This window comes from Sus scrofa, chromosome 4 (genome assembly GCF_000003025.6).
Source record: "Sus scrofa isolate TJ Tabasco breed Duroc chromosome 4, Sscrofa11.1, whole genome shotgun sequence".
NCBI classification, from domain to species: domain Eukaryota; kingdom Metazoa; phylum Chordata; class Mammalia; order Artiodactyla; family Suidae; genus Sus; species Sus scrofa.
The window spans coordinates 8,100,835-8,111,392 of record NC_010446.5 but is presented as its reverse complement, the minus strand read 5'-3'; the positions used below and the strand labels follow the sequence as shown (position 1 = coordinate 8,111,392).

The 10,558-nt window shown below is 54.8% G+C and overlaps 1 protein-coding gene across 2 annotated transcripts in view; it reads left to right on the top strand.

Annotated features, from left to right (window-relative positions):
- The window catches only part of WISP1 (WNT1 inducible signaling pathway protein 1), a 32,744-nt gene continuing 22,672 nt past the window's right edge, over positions 487–10,558 (top strand). Inside the window, exons 1-2 of one of the 2 annotated variants that reach the window (XM_005662842.3) lie at positions 490–716; positions 795–877. In XM_005662842.3, the coding sequence (XP_005662899.2) occupies positions 797–877 (81 nt within the window). In that variant the 5' untranslated portion in view covers positions 490–716; positions 795–796. Of the gene's footprint in view, positions 878–10,558 lie in introns of both variants that reach the window. The other variant, XM_021088876.1, reaches the window with a different exon arrangement.

The window sequence follows — 10,558 nt, the reverse complement described above, 5'->3', positions numbered from 1 at the left end:
GCAAACGTCCATCAGGGGGTGAAGGCCAGGCACCCCAAACCTGGCAGTGATAAGAAACGCACCCAGATTCAGGAAGACAGGTCCAGGACCAAAGGGCATCAGGCTAAAAAGCAGGGGAGGGAACTCTTGCAAATCGGAAACCAGAACAATAATTTGTCCAGGAGGTGATGATGGCAACCGGAGCCCCAGCCCTGAGCTCATGTGTGAATTTCTGCCATTTCGAGATCAGAGGACTAAAAGCCGTCCTCATCCTTGTTTGCTGGCAGTCTGGGAGAAATGGCAACTGCAAACCAGAAGTAGGAGAAACCCCCGGGGGACAGGGAGGGAGTTGATTTTCTCTGCTGGGAGCGCTTTCAAAGCCCCCGCCCTTGTAACTGTACCTCCACCTCCGCCTGCACCCTCCCACCCCCTCCCACTCCTCACTCTTGCGAAATGCCCAGGCAGCCTGACCCCAGCTCCTTCTGTGAGAATTTACCCCCGGTGTGAAATCTTAGCCTTGTAACTTTCCCTTTAAGAGCTGTCAGAGCCCGGGGCTGGCCAAGCCTGGGCTGGAGGTGGGGACAGAGGGAAGAAAGAAAAAAGAGAGAGAGAGGCAGGAAAAGTTTTTTTCAGAGGCAAATGCAGGGTTTGTCCTTAACCCTGACGTCAGATCTTGCTTTAATAAAACCCCCCAAGGGCTGCGGGAAGAGGCGTATCTGGCGCCCCTGATGGGACAGGTCAGTCTCGCCCAGCTCCCCTGAGAGGTGGCCGGATCCTCGGGCTGCTCCTTAGATGCCGTTGCCCCTGACTTCCAGGCATGAGGTGGTTCCTGCCCTGGACGCTGGCGGCAGTGACAGCAGCAGCAGCAGCAGCAGCATCAGGCAGCGCCCTGGCCACGGTGAGTCTTGCACAGAGAGGGGACCCAGCTCCCTTCTCCATCAGTCCTGCTGCGGTGGGGGGGCAGGATGAGAAAGGCTGGAATGTCTCGGGCGGGTGGGGGGGGCCGGGGGGGCCCACTGAGGGGCGAGGGTGAGCAAACAAAACAAACAGGACTTTCACGCCCTCCTTCCCACCTGAAATGCAGCAGAAAGGGGCTCGCTCGGAGGAGGATCTGAGAGCCAGGGGGCTTTGACGCCACACCTAGATCTGCCCAGACTGGCTGTGTGACCTTGGGCTAGTCACTCACCCTCTCTGAGCAGCATAAAGTGAAGAAGACTGTTGCTAGATTTCTAGAGTCTCTGAGTTGGGAAAACAAGTCCCCATGCGTCGGAGAGGCTACAAGGAAGGGAGATGGAGAGGCCAAAAAAAGCTGGAAGGGGAAGTGCCAGCTTTCAACAAAAGCATTCCCTTGAACAAACAGTGGTTATGATGGTTCTCTAATCCTGACTGCCTCTGCCTTGGGCTGGCACAGCCCTCTACAGTTTGTGAAGCGGGCACATTCAGGTCCTGCTCAGGAAGCCCTCTGTTTCGGGGGACTCTGAGGGTTGTCTCTCCCCCACCTCCATCCCCAGGCTCACGGAGGGGAAGGGAGAAAAGCCTGCACCCCCAAGAAGCCAGGGAGCAAGACACGTGGCAGCACAGAGCCCGCCTGCTGGCTCGGGGCGTGGAGCAGGCACAGGCCGGGCAGGAGGTGGGCAGCTGCGAAGAGCTTCTGGATCCAAGATCCCACAGCCGGGGCCGGGGCCGGCTGCCAGGAGTAAGGCTGAGAGACAGACGGAGGGAGGATGGCAAGAGGCAGATTATCACCACTCCCTGGGACCGACCGCTTTCTTTGGGATCAAAGTGCCCGTTCCTGAATGAGGAAACTGAGGCTTGGGGGGAGGTACCTGCTCGTGGACTCAGAGATGCTGGCTCTGATTCAACCAAATCTGAGGCTGCGAGCCTACGGCCAAGCCCAGGGCGGCTGCTCGCAGGAACTGAGTGATGGATGAACCTCCACGCACTGGGGGGCCAGGGGGTGTGATGAGAGCAGGGGGGGCGCCTGGGCAACGCGCTGTTAAATCCTCCATACTTTGCAGGACTCCCGCCCTTAACAGCAGTTTCCCAAAGAAAGGATGTGAATTCCATTTCACAAGCGAAAGAAATGGAGACAGGGTCTCATAAGAATCGGTGCGAGGGCTCAGACTTAATCTTTCCCTCCAAAACCCACTCTCTCTTCCAGAGCTTTCTGACCAACTGGAGCAACTAGAAGGCCCCAAATCAGGCTTTGTTTCAGGGTTCCGGTGTCTGGGAGGACCAGGGGTGGATGGAGCAGAGGTGAGGGGGTGGAAGAGCGAGGTCTCAGCAAGGAGGAGAAGGGAGGTATGCGGGGGTCCCAGGGCACAGAACCCTCTGTTATGGCCTCAGAGCAACTGGAGCTGGGGAAGAGGGAGTGCAGGTCTGGGGAAGTGGGGGTGCAGGTCCCCAGGCTCGGTCAGGGCACGCGCAGCACAGGAGCTGGGAGTCCGGGCCACCCAGACAGCAGGATGGAGGAAGGGCTTCTGGGAGGAGATCTCTACTGGGCCACCCCGGCCCCAGGCGCCTTCTCTGGGGACACCCACTGCACCCCCACCCCCTTGTCTGATTCAGGAACTGCCAGGACAGAGCCTGAACGCCCCGAGTGAGGGCCGAGAGGCAAATGGCAACCCACGTTTTGCTGTGGCGCCAAATCCCATCCAGGGCCACCCTCCCCAAACACATATGCAAGGGCAACGCGAGTCTGTTGAGGGTCCCGGTGGGGCTTTAATGGAAAAAATGATGATGTGTGTTCACGTGAAAGAAAAAGTGTGTGAGAATTGCCAAGAAAGCTTCCAGGAAGCAGAGTTGTGGGGGAGGACCCGCCCTATCAGATAGTAAACCTTTATCGAAGGGTCCCGCAATTGAAGGAGGAAGAGGCCAGCCCAGGAAGAGATAAATCAGTGTGCTCAGGAATGCAGCCCCAGGATAAAGGTTCGCTACAGGCAGCCCTTGTTTTCGCATCTCATTATGCTTTTCTTTCTTAGACCTGTATTGAATACCGACCAGGTAAAAAGCCTACGTTTGGGAGTGCCGCCAAGCCCCGTACCAAAAGCTATAAATTTATATATTGAAGACCTTCCTCCATTCATCCAAATGACATTTATTAACATTTACTAAGCCTCTCCTAAGTTCTCAGAGCAATACTATTAAGTAAATGTAATCCTCCCCCTTTGCAGATGCAAAAACTGAAGCTCAGAGAGGTTAAGTAACTTGCCCAGGGTCACACAGCTAGCAACCAGTGGAGCAGACATTCAAACCCGGGTCAGCTCTCAGCAATACAGCCCCCGCCCCCCGCCCCCGCCTCCCTGGTCCATGGGCTGTGCCATGAGAAGTCCAGGGTCTGGGCCCCTCCTGAGCTTACAGGCTGGTGAGGTAGGTGATAGACAGGACCGAATGAGAAGGGACAGGAGGGAGAGGCCGGGTGCAGATGTTGTCACCGGCTGGGTCAGCACCAGCAAGTCCCTGAACCACTTGGACTTCCCTGTTGTTTGGGGCTCCCTGTGGGCCATGAACCCAGGACTGCTTGAGAGAAGCCTCTGGGGAGTTATGACCAGGCCCACAAATGCTGTGCTAATAAATTCCTGGGGACACAATAGGTCTCTAGTAGCCAGTGTGCAGCTGAGACCTGCTCCCTGCTCCCGCAGGAACATGTGTGCATGTGCACAGGTGGATAAGCGTGTGTGAGTGTGAGTGTGTGTGTGTGTGTGTGTGTGAGATCATGGCTTGTCTGGTGTATAAATCCCCATGATGTGTACACAAGCATACGTGTGCATGAGGATGCATGGGCTGGGTGTGAAATGCAAACTCACTCTCAGCTCCTTGTACCAACTGCAGAATAATGTGGCCCCGGATAAGTGGCACGTCCATTTTTAAAGACAACAGGGCCATAAATGATATGCCTTCTTTATACCTCCTGTTCTTAGTGGGGATCTGAACTTGCCTTTCAGACCCCACCCCCACCAGCCCGCTGCTCAGAGCCTCTTCTGGCAACTTGGATGCTCCCCTCCCAGCTCTGGGCCCCTCCTGCCCACGCTTGTCCAGGATGCTGGTGAGAGTGCCCTTGTGAGGACTTGCCTTCTGGAATGGGCACAGAGCAGTGTTTCCCGGGAGACCAGATCCTGACCTCGGGCTGTGGGCGATGCCTCCAGGACATCAGCAGACCCGCCACCCCAGGTTTAAGGAAAGGCCCCTGCCCCAGCCTGCAAGGCAGCCAAACACCAGGAGGCTGTCTTTGTACAAACAGAAACCCTGGAATTCCTCCCAGGAACCTTTGCCATCTCTCTGAGCGGCGGGGAGGGGCTGCCATACATGTTGTAGGTTCCATATGGGACCGGGGAGGCGGGCCAGCCGTGGTCCAGGGTGAGATCCCCGGAGGAGCTGGGAAGGAAGCAAAGCAGGGTGGGAAGGCTCAGGGGAGAACCTTACGATTCAGCGGATGTCTAGGGGCGGGGCTTGGCGTGGAGGATGTCTGGGGGCGGGGCTTCAGGGCACCGTTCATTCATTCAGCACCTCCTATGTCCCAAGAACATGGATGATGATGAGGGCTGACACGGAGCCGGCACTCACTGTGTTCTGGGCACCGCATCCTAAGCACCTACGTACCTCAACTCACCCGAAAACCACACACCTACAAGGCAGGCAATGTGGTTATAGTCCAGACCAGCAGCGTCCGATCAGGAGCCACGGGCTCGTGACCACCTCTGCACCTGAAACTCGAGTCTTCCCAGTTGAGCTGAAAAAGTCAAGTCCACACCGGATTTTGGGACCTTAGTGCGAATACAAGAACTCAGAATTCCCATGATGATTATTCTACTGGTTCCATCTTGAAATCATAATACTTTTCATAAAATGGGGTAAACCACATATATTATGAAAATGAAGTTCGACCTTATGTTTTAGGGTGGCTACTTAGACGATATAAAATTCCATACGAATCTCCCCTTATGTTTTACTAGACAGCATTGGCCTGGAAAGACACAAATGTACCCAGAAAGATTACAATAGGTGGGGAGGGGAAAGCACTGAGCTTCCTAATCCTAGCTCCTCCTCTTCCAAGCTGTGCGCTCTTGGACAAGTAACCCAGCCTCTCTGAGCCAGTTTCTTTCATCCATAAAAAGGCATAATAGGAGAGTTCCCACGAGGTGCAGTGGGTTTAGAATCCAACTAGCAGCATAGGTCGCACCTGTGGCTCAGATTCGGTTCCTGGTCCCAGGCACTTCCGGATGCTGCAGGTGCTGTCATAAATTTTTTTGTAAAAAGGCACAATGTTCGTCCTTGAGTCTCGGATGCTAATCCCCTGGGCAGGAGTAAAGAATGAGAGGGAGACGGAGCACACAAAGTCCGGACACGCCCATGGGAAATAGGAATGGATCTTCCTCATTCTACACCGCAGGGGTGGGGCACCCCAGCTTGAGGGGAAACCCTGGCTGCCGACAAGGGCCAGGTTCCAGCAAGGGAGCAGGCGTTTATAGAGACCCTGGGCTCTGTACCAGCTGGGAAAGAGGAGGGGCAGAGCAATTGGTGGGCTGTGCCGGGCTGAGGACCGAGTCGGTCTTCTGAAGATCTAGACGTTGCCACATCTTGGCCAGCTTCCCAACACATTTAGAAGGAATCAGTGAATGCCTTTGGATTATCATGTAGGAGAAACAAATGCCGATGGTGCTGGTGGCGGTGGTGCTGGTGGCGGCGGTGAAGTTGATGGTGGTGGGGATGGAGCTTATGGTGATAACGGTGATGCTGATTGTGACAGGGATGGTGCTGCTGCTGCTGCTGCTGCTGATGGTGGTGGTGATGACAATGTTACCTGAAGGGGAGACTGTGTCTTCCAACTCCGAGTCAGGGTCCCTTGTCAATGACTGTGGTTTTCATTGTCCACCCCCTTACTTGTTCCATGGATGCTAACAGCCCTGCTATGTGCCCGACCTTTTCCTATTTCTAGAGCTGTGGTCATACATAGCCCATCAGCTCCATCCTAACTGTCAAGGGTGCCTCACATGTTGGAGACACTGGATTTTTTTCGGGGGGGGGGGTCTTTTGTCATTTTTAGGGCTGTACCCGCGGCATAAAGAGTTTCCCAGGCTAGGGGTCGAATCAGAGCGGTAGCTGACGGCCTATGCCACAGCCACAGCAATGCCAGATCCTTAATCCACTGAGCTAGGCCAGGGATGGAACCTGAAACCTCATGGTTCCTAGTCAGATTTGTTTCCGCTGCACCACGACAGGAACTCCAGACACTAGATTTTTGACACTAGCGTGGAGGAGTGTGTTGAAAATCCGAGCAAGAAGCTCAGAGGGCTGCAGAAGAAACATCCCAATTTTGGGACTCTGAGCCTGAATTCCTGGGGAGACCCCCCCAACCCCAAGCACCGGTACTTTAACTAGCGCCTTGATTTTCAAAACCTTTGAGTTAGGGAGACTGGTCTCTCCTCCAGCCTTGATACCCTGATAATGTGTCAGCTCCCCTCCTCCCCCATCGGCTCCCGTAACAGGAGGGGGAGGGGAGACAGAATTGGCGAAGGAACCGGGCCCCTCGAATGTGAGTGATGGACATTCCAGGGGATGTGAGGGACTCTGTGCCTGCTCATCCCCTCCCCTTGATCTGGAGGCAAGTCCAGGCCTGGGGCAGGGACTGGGGGTCTGCTCACCTTGGTGGGGGGGGGCGGGGGAGGGAGAGGGAATGAGAGCCCAGGCTCCAAGGAGAGGAAGGGAGGGCCACCCCATCGCCTCCTGGAATCCTGCCCTGAGCTTGCCTGCCCCCAGCTGGATGCGGGAGGAGGAAGGGGGTCTAAGGGTTAGGAAGATTCTGAGACTAGTCATTGCTGTGGCTTTAGACAAGCCGCTCGCCTTCCTCGCTGTGCTCATTTGCGAATCCTGAAAACGAGGAGGTTGGATGGGTCCCCAGACTTGCTTCCAGCTGGAGCCACATATGGGTCCTAGGGGCCATGTCCCCACCACGCACGCAGTCCCTGGGCAGGCCAGCGCAGGGCTCCACTGCAAAAGGGACCTGAAAGCCCCTCTCCTAGAGCCCTAGTGACAGAGGCAGGAGGCAGCGTGGGCAGTAAGTGTGAGTCGAGGAGCTTGGAGTCAGCAAGGAGCTTATCCCTCGGGGTGCTTCGCAGGGGGTGGCGGGGGGCGGGGAGCTTCTGGGTTCTTCTGAGTGTTCCCGGATGGCAGAAGCTGGTGGTCAGGTGCTGCGTGGACTGGGGGCTGCAGGCGTCTGTCTGTCTTCCTGCTGCTGCCCTTGGGGTTCAGATCTGCCCCTCCCACCCACCCCCACACACCCCCCAGTCAGCTTTCTCAGCAGCTGTTTCTGACCTTGTGCTCAAAGCAGCCGTGTCCTGACACTTGCAGGCATCACGTCTTAAAGGATTGAAAGCGCTGTGCGTGGAGGACCACAAGGTCTCGCACGTGTCTCTCTGAGTGTCACAGGGAGCCCTGTGTGGCAGGAGCCTGCGTCACCCCCACTGTACAGGGCTGGAAACTGTGGCACACAGCTACTGGCCCCCCTGCCATCCACGCTTCAAGATCACCCCCGAGCTCCCCAGGCAGGGCTGGCGAGGCCGTCCCCAGGGGGTCCCGTGTGCCAGCCCCTTGTCTGGGTTCCTGCCCTCGTCGGGGACCCTCCCAGGAGGCAACGGAGGTGCGGTCAAGCTCTGGGCCACAGAGGGAGGGGGGCCTTATCTGAGGCCCGGCTCAGTGAGCCCAGGGTCCGAGCTGGACTGCACCAGAGGGACCGCCTCACCCCGACCTGCTCTGTCCCGGCCGCAAGCGGCTCGTCCAGCGGGGGCTGGAGCCCAGGGCCTCACACCTCCAAGACCTGAGGGTGGCTCCCTCTGTTCTACCGGATGGCTGCCCCCTCCTCCCTCGGACGCAGAACAGGCCTGAGCTCCACAGAAGCAAGTCCTTCCTCCCGCGTCTGTACTGGCTGTTGCTCCAGGGCCAGTCCCCATCCTGGGCAGCCCATGGCCATGGCCAAGGCCAGGCCTGGGACGTGAAAGGCTCCCTGTTCCTTTTAGGGGATTGAGAGAACTAGAAATTGGACAAGAACAGGGTCCCTTGGAGGTCACTGGAATACGAGACCCAGACTCAGAACTGAGAGTGTCATTGGTTTGCTGTGTCTCGTAACTTCTCTGAGCCTCAGTTTCCCCATCTGTCAAATGGAGACCAACGCCCTCACAGCATTGTTCCGATCATCATCTGGTACAATGGGGTGGCTGGAAAAGACCCCCATCTGGCCCAGAAGGCACACATGTCCCAGGCATGGCCCTCAGGTCCTGTGGCCATGGTCCCTGCCTACCATCTCCCTGTCCTTTAAGCCCCGGCAACAGTGGTCACAGGTCATTCCTGCATCATGCCGTCTCAGGCTGTTCCTCGGCAGCGTGGACCTTCTCTCTGCCTTTCTGGTCCATTCTCACTCATCCTTTAAGAAGTAGAGCAAATGCCTCCTCCTCCAGGAAGCCCTCCCAGCTCCCACAGCCCCCCTTCCCTTCTCATCTTGTTCCCCTAGCCCCCTCCTACACTCTGCTGAGACACCCCGCAGAGTGGCCCTTGGGTGTGATGCCTTAAGAATCTGATAGGTTCAGCTCCCAACGCTGCCATTTACAAGTGGCCTTGGCCAAATGGTCTGCACTTTCTGCGGCTCAATTTACTCATCTGCAAATTACTCATCTGCAGACTGAGGGCGACGATCATGAAAGCAGCCTGCCTCTTATCACAAGGATCAGATGACTTAGAGTGGAAACTAATAAAAGAGGCGTAGAAGACAAGAGGTAGACCTCACTGTGATCTTGATTCAAAGAAATCACGATTTTTTTTTTTTTAAGCTTTGAGATCATCAGTGAACTTTGAATAGGAACTCAGGAGTAGCCACAGGAAAAATTGCAAAAGTGTAACCAATTTTACCGGTGTGGAAAAAAAAATTTTTTTTTAATTCTCCACGCTTGAGAGACACTTTCTGGAGCATTTCAGGCAAAATCACATGATATCAGATTTGCTTTGAAATCCTCAAGATTAAAACGTGTACATGTAGGTGGAAATAAGATTGACAGCAGGTTGATAATTATTGAAGTCCAGGGGGATAGGTATGTGATATTATTCTCTCAAAGGTGTGACTATTTGAAGACATTTCTAAAAAGAATGAACACATTTTTAATTTGATCAAATACAGCCCTGATAGAAATGCCTACCACTCAGAGTTCCCTTCGTGGCTCAGTGGTTAACGAATCCGACTAGGAACCATGAGGTTGTGGGTTCGATCCCTGGCCTTGCTAAGTGGGTTAAGGATCCGGCGTTGCCGTGAGCTGTGGTATAGGTCGCAGACATGGCTTGGATCCCGAGTTGCTGTGGCTGTGGCATAGACTGGTGACTACAGCTCTGATTCGACCCCTAGCCTGGGAACCTCCATATGCCGCAGGAGCGGCCCAAGAAAATGGCAAAAAAGACAAAAAAAAAAAAAAAAAAGAAAAGAAAAGGAAGAAATGCCTGCCCCTTGTGAGCGCTCTGTAAGCGTTAGTTCTTATTAACAGCACTGTCACTCTCTAACCTACATTAGTGATCTCCTTTCCTAGAAAAGACCAGAGAGTAAATATGGCAAGCTTTGTGGATTCTCGGCTCTCCGTGGAATACCCTTCTTGTTTTTTGCTGTTTTTTACAACCTTTTAAAAGCTTAGAAGCCATTCTTATTCCTTACAAAAAATGGGGGGGGGAGGGCAGGACGTGCCCCTGGGCTGGTTTCTGGTCTTTGCTCTATTCTGTGGTTGTCTTTTTTTATCCTCCTGTCTCCTGCGGAGGCTGAATGCTCCCTGAGGCTTTGTACTGGGGACCGTCACAGATGCTTCATGTGCTTGTGATGAACCAACGAATGCAGGAGGGCTCAGGATTTGGAAAGAAATCCCGCTTCCCGCCCCTTCTACTTCCTCTATGTCAGCTTTCCCAGTCAGAAGCCCACAAGGCAGTATGTTTATAAAACCAACTAGCAGGAGTTCCCATTGTGGCTTAGCGGGTTATGAACCCGACGAGTGTCCATAAGGATGTGGGTTCAATCAATGGCCTCATTCAGTGGGTTAAGGAGCCAGTGTTGCCGGAAGCTTCAGCATAGGTCGAAAATGCAGCTTGGATCCTGCATTGCGGTGGCTGTGGTGTAGGCCAGTAGCTGCAGCTCAAATCTGACCCATAGCCTGGGAACTTCCATGTACTATGGGTGTGCCCCTAAAAAAGCAAAAAAAACAAAAAACAAAAACAAAAACAAAACAAAAAAACCAAAACAAAACATTTAGCAGAACCAGCACTGGGTCAGCTGCCTGGCCTTGAGGTGCCTGGAGGCCCTGCCATCCAAGCCAGAGTGGGCATCCTCCCAACACTCAGGCCAGGTGACGGGGGTTGGGGGTTGGAGCTAGGAGCTTTCCAAGACGGGGTCGGGTCGTCCCCATTGGGCCCCAAGTACAGCATCCCAGGGACACACTCCTCAGAGGAGGTGCTCAGAAATGTGTCCCCCGCCTCACACGGTGGCGGTGGCATCCTGTTAGTTACACCAGGAATGTAAGCACCACGCACTGCAGAGGGCAGGCCACCGGGCATCCCCAGC